Source organism: Zalophus californianus, chromosome X (assembly GCF_009762305.2).
Source record: "Zalophus californianus isolate mZalCal1 chromosome X, mZalCal1.pri.v2, whole genome shotgun sequence".
NCBI lineage: Eukaryota > Metazoa > Chordata > Mammalia > Carnivora > Otariidae > Zalophus > Zalophus californianus.
In genome coordinates this window covers 59,917,823-59,931,197 of record NC_045612.1, presented here as the reverse complement: position 1 = coordinate 59,931,197, position 13,375 = coordinate 59,917,823, and the positions used below count along the sequence as shown (strand labels likewise).

The following is a 13,375-nucleotide window of genomic DNA, read 5'->3' as shown; positions in this document are numbered from 1 at the left end:
CCACATTATCTACAATAGCCAAATGATGGAAACAGCCCAAGTATCCATCGAATGATGAATGGATAAAGAAGATGTGGTGGGTGTGTGTGTTTGCGTGTATGTGTGTGCATATATATATGTATGTGTATATATATATAGGAATATTTCTCAGCTATAAAATATTATAAAATAGAAAATATTATAAAAATATTTCTCAGCTATAAAAAGAATTTGGAAGGACATGGATGGAGCTAGAGAGTATTATGCTAAGTGAAATAAGTCAGTCAGAGAAAGACAAATACCATATGATTTCACTCATGTGGAATTTAAGAAACAAAAAAAACAAATATGGGGGTAAAAAAGAGAGGAAAATCAAGAAACAGAATCTTTAACTATAGAGAACAAACTGACGGTTACCCAAGGGGAAGTGAGTGGAGCAATGGGTTAAATAGGTGATGGGTATTAAGGAAGACATTTGTCATGAGCACAGGGTATTGTATGTAAATGTTGAATTACTAAATTGTAAACCTGAAACTAATATTACACTGTATGTTAAGTAATTGGAATTTAAATAAAAACCTGGGAGAAAAATTAATAAAAGTACCAATTACAATATGATATGATATAATATGCAATTTGAAAACTATAATCAATTCCTCCTTCAGGAAGCAAGCACTCTCTCACCAAAAAACAACCAACCAACCAACTAAATGCATACCGTAATGTACATAGCACTAACTCATGAAAAGTTCACTTTACTACATCAGGCTGTTCTTTATAACCCTTACCCAGGAATGCCCATTACCCAATCACACCTCAAGTAACACCTCTTCCCTCATCTTGACAAAATCCGGTCAAGAGTTAAAATTGTGTCTTTCTGTGGGGTGATGCTCTTTGAAGTCCCTATTCCTAGTATACCTAATTGAGACAGTCCCTGCAAGAGCTCTGACAACCAAAGCTTCTTGCTTATCCTATTTCCCTTCTCCCAAGAACCTTCTTACCAGTAGCCAAAAGAACCCATATTTCCCCTCTTAAGGCCCATTTTCAACCTCTCACTGGGACGAAGCTAGTTCTTATTTCAAACCTCCAACACATTTTCCCACAGGACAATTTTACAAACAGTGGTGAGGCTCTTCATCATTATAACTCCCTATTGTGTGCCCTGGTCTAAAAATGTAACTGTTAATAACTGTTTCCTGTGAGAAACCATGTTCAGTGTCTCAAACAACCAATCCTCACACTTCTGAATGATAATTCAGAGGTTAACAACTGCCCATAAAGCAAGACAAGTAAAAGATACTGAAAAAGACTCCACAGTATATAATAGAGCACATAATCTTTAATTTTACCAGGATTCAACACACACAAAAACTGACAGAAATTACTTTCTTTGACATTAAAGTTAACACATTCTCACTCACATTTTCTTTAAGGATTCCAACACATTTTCAAAAAATATATTCTACAATGAAAACACCTAAGGTCCTAAAAACTATCATGATTGGGGCTGCAAAGTTCATGCTGAAGGGTTAACATTTCTAAAGCCAACATCAACAAACATGTAATTAAAAGTCAGTCGGAGAAAGACAAATATCATATGATTTCACTCATATGTGGAATTTAAGAAACAAAACATGAATATAGGGGAAGGGAAGGAAAAATAAAATAAGATGAAACAGACAGGGAGACAAACCATAACAGACTCTTAACTATAGGAAACAAACTGAGGGTTGCTGGAGGGGAGGTGTGTGGGGGGATGGCGTAACTGGGTGATGGGCATTAAAATGGAACGCACTTGATGTAATGCCCAGTGGGTGTTATATGCAACTGATGAATCACTAAATTCTACCTCTGAAATTAATAATATATTATATGTTAATTAAGTTGAATTGAAATAAAAAATTAAAAAAAAAAAAAGAAAGTCTGAGAGGGGGCCCCTGGGTGGCTCAGGCGATTGAGTGTCCACCTTTTGGTTTTGGCTCAGGTCATGATCTCAGGGTCATGAGACTGAATTCCATGTTGGGCTCTGCACTCAGGGGGAAATCTACTTGAGATTCTCTCCCTCTGCCCCATCCTGGCTTGTGTTCAAGCTCTCTCTCTCAAATAAATAAATTTTTAAAAAAATTTAAAAATAAAGTCTGCGAGGTAAAATTGTTTCCTTCTTATCAAAAGAATACTGTTATAAACAAACAACAAAAAAACCCTATTTTACATGCTAAACAGGTCTGTTCAGATGTAGCAGTTTTCACCTAGAATATTTTTAACTAAGTCACTTGAAGCATTAAACCTAATCAGTCATAACTGTTTTAGACAAAGGAGGCAGAAATACTATCTTTGCCACATTACCTTCACCTTTTGTTTTACTTTACAAGATTTAGCAATTTTCACTTGAGTATTTTTCCAAATTGATGAGTTAGAGACCCATTGTTAAATCTCTAAAACATACTGCAAACAATAAAAACACCATATGTGGTAATTATGATTCAAAACATTTCTCCATTCAAATTTAACAAAAATAATAAAATAGTAGGCATGCAAAAGGCTCTCCATCTCCCACCCCATCCTTATATACAAACATTTAATTGTTTTTATATACCAGATACCTGAGACTATAAGCCAACTGATTACATACATGAATAAAATAAAATTCCTCTCCCTTTGAATGGTCTTGCTAGAAAAATCTTGCAAGTATGAAACATCCCTATATTCCAAGAAGAAATTTACCTTTCTTCACTTATCTTGTTCTTAAGAGATGTAGAATATTAAAATGCATTTTGGAACTGCTCAGTTTACTTAGTAAAATATTTACTATAGGGGAGAGGGTTCAACTTTAGACTCCTTCTGAATTTATTTCTATTACATTTCGTGTTAAATGTTATCCTGGCACGGAATTTTAACCACAATTTAGTTGGAAATGTAAAAAATAAAAAAGAATGATTTCAACAGAGAACAGTCCAAAGTGTATTTTTAAGGATGGAGCAAGTACTTGAAGACAATTTAATATCCTGAGATGTGGAGGATTGTGATTGCCAGTCCTACCTCAAAATATCCTACTGTGAGTCAATTTGGCATTCAAGACTTTTTATGAGGTCTACTGTGGCCTCTACTGGAGTATTAAGCTGCTAATCCATTAAGTTATTAGAAAAGGATCTGACTTTCTATCCCAAAAGGCTCATTTTTAGAGTTTAAATGCTGCCCGCTTCTAACAACAATAGCAATAACACTAAAAACAATACCTGTTCACATCTAAATTTTCACTGCACAGCTGACCTAAATCCAACCAGAACAGTTTTAGAAGAGCGGGAAGAGAGGAGAACCAAAATACTCTGGTTGAACCTCAAAGTCTTCCAAAGATTCATCTTACAAGGGCTAGGGTTTACTTTGTGTTTTCTTTTACTAACCAACGGGACGGGGATAGCAATTGGGGAAAGGACAGGAGGAAGAGGGTGGTAGAAATGAGGGGACCAGAGAACATCGCCTTAACGTCAACAAAGAAACGTGGGCACCAGTTAATCTCCACTTGTGTCGTTACAAAACCCACAGCATTCCAATGGAGAAAGAAGAAAGCCAAGTAAGGAGGAGCACACATCCCTATGAGCAAATGTCCCCAGAGTTATTCTGTCACCTAGGTGTGTGTTTTGTTTTGGTTTCTTTGTGTGTGGGGGGGGGGTTGTTTGTTTTGTTGTTGTTGTTGTTTTGCGCTGGGTTCCTAAAGTACCAGGTTTCAACAGCCTGCTGGAATCAGCAGCTGTCCGTGAAAGTGGTCCCAGAGAGCAAACCTGGCTCAACAGAGAAAGAGGAATGTGCTGAGCCAGGCGCGGCACCTGGCGCGTTCCCCAGTCCCACTTCGGGTCGCAAAGTGAAGAAACTTAGTCATAACTCCAGCGTGGCCCGGGAGGCAGGAGCTCCTTTTGAGATCGAGCCCGGGCCGCGGCTGCTCGGACTCCCCACGCCCTAGCCCGCCGTCTCCCGAGCGAAAGCACAGTTGGGGTAGCGCGTGCTTCGCTGTCCCGCAGCCTCAAGGGAGCTTGCCTGGGCACCCCGCTCCCTAGCCCCACGACCTTCTCTCTCGGGCCCCCAGCCAGGGTCCTGAGGAAAGGAAAGGGGGTGGCTCCAGCCCTTGGCCACCACACTAACCTCGCCGCTGCTCGCGCCGCCTCCGAAAACCTCCATTTCTTGATTCCAGAGCTCGTCCTGAGGAGAAAACGGTAGCATCGCCCCTTCAGGAGCACTTGAGCAGGAGCTGCCAACCACTGGCGCAGCCGCGCATCCCGTCGTTTGAGCTTGCCGGCCGCCGCCACCACCACCAGAACCTCCAGCCCCTCCTTCAGCGACCGCTGCCCTAGCTGCAGGGCGCCCTCAGAGGCTGTGAGCGGAGGATCGCCGCCACGGGCAGCTGCTCCCCATAGACAGGAAAACTCTGTGCTGCCTCACGGAGAGCTCTACTCGGCTTGTGCTCACCACTGCCGCCACCGCGACTGTAGTTCGGGCGTTGACTCTGTCCCCCACCCCGTTTCCTAGGGCTGCCTCCCAGTACCGAGCTCCGTCAATATGGCGGCGGCGGCGGCGTTACCTGTGCAGCGCCGGGAACAACCCCCCCCTCCAAGGCCCGGACGGCAGCATAGTACCGTCACCCGAACGTCAGTGGAGATTCCCCAGCCTAGGATGAAGAGGGGGTGGGAACAAAGAGCCGGGGTGAATACCGAGGACCGCGTGGTTGGGGGTGCGTAAGAGACGAGGAAGACTCGCTGGGCGAGGAGGCGGGAGAAGAGTAGTAAAAGCCACTGGAGCGCCGCAGTAAACCTGCCCAACTACATGGAGCATGCGCGTCGCTGTTCACACATGCTCAGCAGGCCCTCCCAAGTCTACGAAGCCGGCTTGCAGGCGGGAGGATTCCCAAAATGAATGTGGGAACCGGGAGACGCTCTGGAGCATTGGCGGAGTCAGTGTCAGGGGACGATTCCAGGAATATCTGCTTCCAGGGTTCACAGAAGGAGGTGTCCTATACACTGAATCACTCCCATTTTTTTATAGTGACGAATAGTGGAGCGGGGATTTTATACATCGGTCTTCTAGAAACTGGAGGCAGGAAGAAAATGCATTTAAAATAAACTAGTATACCTGCACTTCCTAACTCTTCCACCCCCTGTCCCTCTCAGCATTTCCATAGTATTGATGCCATGCAGTGTTTCTAGTGTTCACACACACACATATGCACACAAATATGTCACTTATTGAACTCTACTTGTGGCATTGAAGGCAGAATGTACGGAGCTAATTTCACCCCCACCCCGCTCTGAAGGTATTAGACCTGTAGTGAAATAATCATTTTTCTATCTTCTTCCAATGGAACGTTTACTGCTTTGCTACTCTGAGCCACACACTGTACTAGGAGCTAGCGATATAACTGAGATAAGTATAGTCTCATACATGGGGGATGATCAAGATCTTTACTGAAACACTTCAGAACCCATTGTAAAAAAGTGATTACACCTTTGACACTTCAAGGAGCCTTAAAATAGCAAAGGTAACAGCGACAAGGCGGCTCAGTACCTTGGAGAGGTGTCTAATGGTCAATGTAAAAGGCAAGAACACTTTCCCCACTGCTACACCTAGGGCTGCTGTGTTGTGCTCGAGGAAAACATTGAACTATGCCCTCCATTTATTTCACCATCTGGCGTCCAGCACTATGTAAGTGAAAAGCAGACCAAAGAGGTTGGAACTGAATTGCAAACAAGGATCACTAAAGGTGCCATCCCACCAACACTGCTTAAAATCCCAGGGAAAAGAGTGAGCTTTACAAATATGATTCTGTAAAAGTGAAAACTTTCAAAGTAGTGGGTGCATGAAGCTATAAACAGTGAAAATGTGCATGTGCACACACTTGCATAAATTCTTGTTTGTCTGAACTGGCAGTGTTCTTAAATAAGGCCCACCATTTTGAGCACTGGATCTCATCCTTTCTTGCCACTCAAAGGTTTTGTTCTGCAATTCTCCATCACCAACCCCTTAGCATCATATATTTTTGTCTCTCTACTGGACCTTTCCCATCAGGAAAAATGTATTGTTGTTACTGACCTTAACTTGCTGAACCACCCATTAACATTTGATGCAGTTTATGACTCCTTTATTTTTTTTTTTATGACTCCCTCTTTATTTAAACATTTTCTTCACTTGGCCTCCAGAACAAAACTGTTCATTTTCCTCCTACATCACTGGCCATTTCTTCTCAGTACCCTTTGCTGGACAATCCCTCGTTTTGCCAGTATCTAGAAGTAGAAACTTCAGGGTTCCATTCTCCACCTCTATCTTTCCCAACAGCCTAGGTATTTCCATAACCCATCCATTTCCATGGCTTAAAATATCACCTGTATGCTGAGAACTCTCAAATTTTATCTCTAACCACAAACTCTTGAAGTCAAGACTTGTACATGCAACTGTCTATTTTACTTATATCTAATAGGTATCTCAAACTTAATCTATTCAAAACTGAATTCTTGATTCAACCTCAACCAATGTGCTCCATGCCTGGACTTCTCCAGGCAATTAATGACCTCCACCTTCCACCTAGTTTGCTGCTCAAATGTCACCTCAGAGTGCTTCTATGACCATCCTTTCTACAATGCAATCCCCATAACTCTCTAATCACCCCCTGCCTTTTCTTCATAACAGCAATCAACATAGGGTCTATATTTGTTTATTTTTTCCTATGAGCACCTAATATACTGCCGGGAACATAATGGAGCTCAGTAAATATTTACTGAATGAATTAGTGTGTCCTTTGCTATTATTGTTTTGTGCATTTGATAAATACATCACATCAACGATATCAAGAAGCTTCCTCACTATGAACGTATTTCTTTTTTTTTCCTTTTTCCAAATTGTTATTTAAATTCCAGTTAGTTAACATACAGTGTAATATTAGTTTCAGGTGTAGAATTTAGTGATTCAACACTTACATACAACACCCAGTTCTCATCACAGCAAGTGCCCTGCTTAATACCCATCTCCTATTTAACCCATCCCCTCCTCCAGGAACCCTCCATTTGTTCTCTATAGTTAAGAGTCTCTTCTTGGTTTGCCTCTTTTTTCCCCATGTTCATTTGTTTTTCAAATTCCACATATGAGTGAAATCATATGGTATTTGTCTTTCTCTGACTGACTTATTTCACTTAGCATAATACTCTCTAGCTCCATCCATGTTGTGGCAAATGGCAAGATTTCATTCTATTTATGATTAAGTAATATTCCACTATGAATGTTTTGGGTTTCTGTGTTAAATTTAGCCTTCAAATATGTTCATTCATTCAACATTCCTCTTAGCTTATAAACATACATACATCTCTCTCATTTAAAAAAATCAAAACGCTTTCCTCAACTCAAGGATTTTAATAAATTCCTGTTTCTCAGTTCTTTCAGTTAACATGTCCCTTTATGTCTACCTCAAATATTTTTTTTTATTTTTTAAAGATTTTTATTGATTTATTTGAGAGAGAGAGAATGAGAGAAAGAGAGCACATGAGAGGGGGGAGGGTCAGAGGGAGAAGCTGCGGAGCAGGGAGCCTGATGCGGGACTCAATCCAGGGACTCCAGGGTCATGACCTGAGCCGAAGGCAGTCGCTTAACCAACTGAGCCACCCAGGCGCCCTCAAACAATGTCTGCTCTATCCTCCATTGTCATTGCCTCAGTTCACCTCATAGAATATGTCCTTGAACTAGTGATACTAATGATTCCTCTTATCTTGTCTTTCTAACTCTAAATTTATACTCTTTCTCCAAACCATCCTCTTCACTGGCAGCCCGGGAATCAAAATTCCTCAATGATACCCCATCATCTTTAGTAAAATATCCACACTTGTTATCTCTGAAAGCAAATGTTCTCACCAACTGGCCTCTGACTATCTTTCCAGCTTCATCTACCATCTCAAATTCCAGTCAGAACTATGCACATCTTATTGTATCTTCCCTATCTTAGTCTTCCTAAACAACTTACTTTTAATAGCAGTCAATACTAACAACTATTATTTACTGAGAGCCCACTATGCTCCAAGCATATCATGAATTTATTTAGCCCTTATAAAATTTTGTAAAATTTATATTATTTGTATTTTACAGATGAGGAAATTGAGCCTGGAAAAGGTACAGTGATTTTACCAAGACCTCACAGACATTAAATGGAAATTCTAGAATTAAAACTACATCTGTCTGATGCCAAAACTTCTACCCCACTCTGTTGCTCTGTGAAACCCCTCTGATATTACCTTCCCCTCTCCATACCCTCTTTACACTCATCCCTGGGGAAAATTAGTCACCCATTCCTTTTTACTTCCATAAAATCTTTTCCATATCCTTATTTCAACACTTCTTTAATTTTCTTTACTAACAAACTTTGAGAATTTGATGTTAGTGAATTAACCTATTAAGTTCTGTACTCACAGGATATGTCTGGCACTCAATACATCAGACGGACAAACAATATTTTTCTACTCTAGCCAGGCACTGTGTTAAAGCTGTGGGCTAATATAAAAATGTATGACAGCACTTAACTCTGCAGAGTTTAATGGTTATTTGCTCTATTTTGATTTATTATATCAAAGACATATTGCCTGATTTTAAGTTACTAGTAACCAGGACCTGTTATATACAATTTCGACTAGCTCAGAGGTCCTTAGCTCCTTGGTGAAAAACATGATGACTTTATTTAGCCCAAAGGCAGGTATTAAGGAAGACTCAAGCTTCAGTCTTCTGCAAAGTATACATAGCAGAGATTCTTGCTTTCGCTTTAGTCTTCAAGAAATCTTTAGCCTGAAATTTTCTGTATACATATGTATCTCTAGATTTCCAATTATTAGAGCATAACATTAGAAGTTTACACAATATTTAGTAATATCTCAGTGACTCTGGAACTGGGATGTACTATATCTAGTCTCTAAATAATATATTGTTCATCACAAAAAGGTAATGAGATAGGCTCCACCATTAGATCATGTGTTCTGAGTATTTTCAGGACTAAGGAAAAGGTACACTTAAACGTTCAAAGTGACTTATTTACCCTGTAGATAAATGACACACATTGGATTACCAGGGCCAAAGGTGAAAATAAGTGGTCATGTAATTTAACTGAATAAAGTTAACTGACCCATATACAGATAAATCTTTCTTGGCCCCAATAAAGGGGTATAAAATATGAACTAAGGGCCTTTGATCAACAGATCACAGACCACCCACAGATTCTACACTATGGTTCTGATTTCTAAACTGTAGTATTTACAAAGTAATGCATATTTGGTGTATAATTATAGAAAGAGCCACTTAGTCACTCAGTATTCTATGCTTATTTCCCCAAAGTTTCTAACCTAAATATCTGGAAAATGGTGAGCCAACATAGAACATAAAATCATTATTAGGAAAATATTCAAACATTTCATTTTGAAGGTATTTAGACATAAATTATAAAAGTAGATTCATGTACACAAACAGGGAAGTTTTAAGGGTTTAATAAATACTTCTAATCTTTAGATAATTCCTTAGGAGTGCCAGAGAACTTTCATTCTCTAAAAATAATAAATAACTGGGGGCGGAGCAAGATGGCGGAGGAGTAGGAGACCTGGATTTTGTCTGGTGTCAGGAATTCAGCTGAATAGGGATCAAACCATTCTGAACACCTACGAACTCAACAGGAGATTGAAGAGGAGAGTAGCAACAACTCTCTGAACAGAGAAGCGACCACTTACTGGAAGGGAGGACTTGCGGAGAAGTGAATCCGAGGCGATATTCGGGAGGATAGACGGCGGGGGCGGGGGCCTCCGTCGGCCACTTCTGGCAAGTGATAGAGCCGCGGAGCACAAAATCGGACCTTTTAGAAGTTGGCTCCGCTGAGGGACGTCGCTGCAGTGGCTAAGCAGGGGGTGGAACCCACCCAGGACAGTGTGGTCTCAGGACCCTCGGGGTCACAGAAAGACCGGGGGTGCCAGAGTGCGGCAGAGCTCCCAGGTATCAGAGTGGGGAAACCGGCTGCAGAGACAGAGCCAAGGCGCGGGGTCTCAGCTCAGGGTTGCCATAAACTGTGATCCACGGCCCAGTCAGGCCACTGCTCCTGCAGCAGGGACCCAACAAGTGGCAGATCCGGGGAGACTCCCCTCCCTCCCCGGGGAGGAGCGGCGCGGGAACGCACCGCAGGGATCTGCTGGGTTTGGAGACTCCACACGGGGTCCGGTGCCAGAGTTAGAAACGCTCGGTCACAGGCCAGATGAGCACGGAGTGCGGCCGGAGACCAGGGAGACGGGAGTGACTGCTTTTCTCTGGGGGCGCACTGAGCAGCGGGGCCCCGAGTTCTCAGCTCCTCCAGGTGGAGATTGGGAGGCCACCATTTTCGCCCTGGTCCTCCAAAGCTGTACTGAGAGCTTGCAGGGAACAAAAGCTCCTGAGAGCAAACCCGAGCAGCTTGCTTAGCCCGGACTCACAAGGGCGGGGCAATTCCGCCTCTGGCAAAGACATTTGGGAACCACGGCAACAGGCCCCTCCCCCAGAAGATCAGCACCAACAGCCAGCAAGCCAAGACCAAGTTTACCGATCAAGGAGAACGGGAGAATGCCACCGCTAGGGGAATACTGCACATAGAATTCATAGCTTTTTTTTTTACCATGATTCATTAGTTCATCAAAGTTAATTTTTTAAATGATTTTTTTAATTTTTCTTTTTCCCTTTTTCAACCAACATCTTATTAATCCCTTTTTAAAAAAAAACATTTTTTGTCTTTCATTTTTAGAGTCATATTTTATCCCTTCATAGTAGTTACCCTTATTTTTGGCATATATATATAAGTTGTTCTCTCTTTAAAATTTTGAGATACAGTTTCTTCTAACAGATCAAAATATACCCTAAATCACTAGTGTATGGCTTTGTTCTAGTCTCCTGCCTGATCACATTCTCTCCCTCTTTAATTTTTTTTTAAATCTTCTTTCTTTTTTCAAACAACTTATCAATTCCTTTTATAAAATCTTTTATAATTTTCATCTTTACAGTCATCTTCCATCACTTCATTGTATCAACCCTTATTTTGTACATATATGTCTTTCTTCCTTTAAAATTTTAGGAGGCACTTTTTTCTAATAGACCAAAATACACCCAAAATCTAGTGTGTGGCACTGATCTATGCACTAGCCTGATCATATTTGATCATATTCTGCTTTTTTTGTATTGTTCTGTTTTTGTTTTTATCTTTTTTTTTCTTTTTTTTCTCTTTCTTTTTTCTTTCCTTCCCTTTCTTTTCCCCTGGTATCAGGTCTTTTCTGATTTGTATACAGTATATTTGCTGGGGACGTTAATCTGTTAGCATTTTGTTCTCTCATTCATCTATTCTCCTCTGGACAAAATGACAAGACAAAAAAAATCACCTCAGCAAAAAGAACGAGAGGTAGTACCATCAGCCAGGGACATACCCAATACGGACATTAGTACAATGTTGGACGTAGAGTTCAGAATCATGACTTTAAAGATACTAGCTGGGCTTGAAAAAAGCGTGGAAGTTATTAGAGAAACCCTTTCTGGAGAAATAAAAGAACTAAAATCTAAACAAGTCTAAATCAAAAAGGCTATTGATGAGGTGCAATCAAAAATGGGGGCACTAACTGCTAGGATAAATGAGGCAGAAGAGAGAATCAGCGATATAGAAGACCAAGTGATGGAAAATAAAGAGGCTGAGAAAAAGAGAGATAAACAACTACAGGATCACGAGGGCAGAATTCGAGAGATAAGTGATACGATGAGACGAAACAACATTAGAATAATTGGGATCCCGGAAGAAGAAGAAAGAGAGAGAGGGGCAGAAAGTATATTGGAGCAAATAATAGCAGAGAACTTCCCTAATGTGAGGAAGGAAACAGGCATTAAAATCCAGGAGGCACAGAGAACACCTCTAAAAATCAATAATAATAGGTCAACACCCTGACATCTAATAGTAAAACTTACGAGTCTCAGAGACAAAGAGAAAATCCTGAAAGCAGCTCTGGGGAAGAGATATGTAACCTACAATGGTAGAAATATTAGATTGGCAAATGACCTATCCACAGAGACCTGGCAGGCCAGAGAGGACTGGCAAGATATCTTCAGAGCACTAAACGAGAAAAATATGCAGCCAAGAATACTATATCCAGCTAGGCTGTCATTGAAAATAGAAGGACAGATAAAAAGATTCCAGGACAAACAAAAACTAAAGGAATTTGCAAACACGAAACCAGCCCTCCAAGAAATATTGAAAGGGGTCCTCTAAGCAAAGAGAGAGCCTAAAAGCAGCATAGATCAGAAAGGAACACAGACAATATACAGTCACAGTCACCTTACAGGCAATACAATGGCACTAAATTCATACCTTTCAATAGTTACCCTGAATGTAAGTGGGCTAAATGCCCCAATCAAAAGACACAGGCTATCAGATTGGATTAAAAAACAAGACCCATCAATATGCTGTCTGCAAGAGACTCATTTTAGACCCAAAGACACCCCCATATTGAAAGTGAGGGGGTGGAAAACCATTTACCATGCTAATGGACACCAAAAGAAAGCTGGGGTGGCAATCCTTATATCAGACAAATTAGATTTTAAAACAAAGACTGTAATAAGAGATGAGGAAGGACACTATATCCTACTTAAAGGGTCTATCCAACAAGAAGATCTAACAATTGTAAATATCTATGCCCCTAACATGGAAGAAGCCAATTATATAAGGCAATTAATAAAAAAAGCAAAGAAACACATTGACAACAATACAATAATAGTGGAGGACTTTAACACCCCCCTGACTGAAATGGACGGATCATCTAAGCAAAAGATCAACAAGAAAATAAAGACTGTAAATGACACACTGGACCAAATGGACTTCACAGACATATTCAGAACATTCCATCCCAAAGCAACGGAATACACATTCTTCTCTAGGGCCCATGGAACATTCTCCAGAATTGATCACATCCTAGGTCACAAATCAGGTCTCAACCGGTACCAAAAGATTGGGATTATTCCCAGCATATTTTCAGACCACAATGCTTTGAAACTAGAACTCAATCACAAGAGGAAAGTCGGAAAGAACTCAAATACATGGAGGCTAAAGAGCATCCTACTAAAGAATGAATGGGTCAACCAGGAAATTAAAGAAGAATTAAAAAAATTCATGGAAACCAATGAAAATGAAAACACAACTGTTCAAAATCTTTGGGATACAGCAAAGGCAGTCCTGAGAGGAAAGTATATAGCAATATAAGCCTTTCTCAAGAAACAAGAAAGGTCTCAAATACACAACCTAACCCTACACCTAAAGGAGCTGGAGAAAGAACAGCAAATAAAGCCTAAACCCAGCAGGAGAAGAGAAATAATAAAGATCAGAGCAGAAATCAATGAA

General features: G+C 40.7%; 1 protein-coding gene across 2 annotated transcripts in view; it reads right to left on the bottom strand.

Annotated features, from left to right (window-relative positions):
* Positions 1-4,740, bottom strand: part of RPS6KA6 (ribosomal protein S6 kinase A6) — a 191,753-nt gene extending 187,013 nt beyond the window's left edge. For both annotated transcript variants that reach the window (XM_035725759.1, XM_035725760.1), the window contains exon 1: positions 4,117-4,740. In XM_035725759.1, the coding sequence (XP_035581652.1) occupies positions 4,117-4,194 (78 nt within the window). In that variant the 5' untranslated portion in view covers positions 4,195-4,740. The remainder of the gene's footprint in view (positions 1-4,116) is intronic.
* Between the last annotated feature and the right edge of the window lie 8,635 nt (positions 4,741-13,375).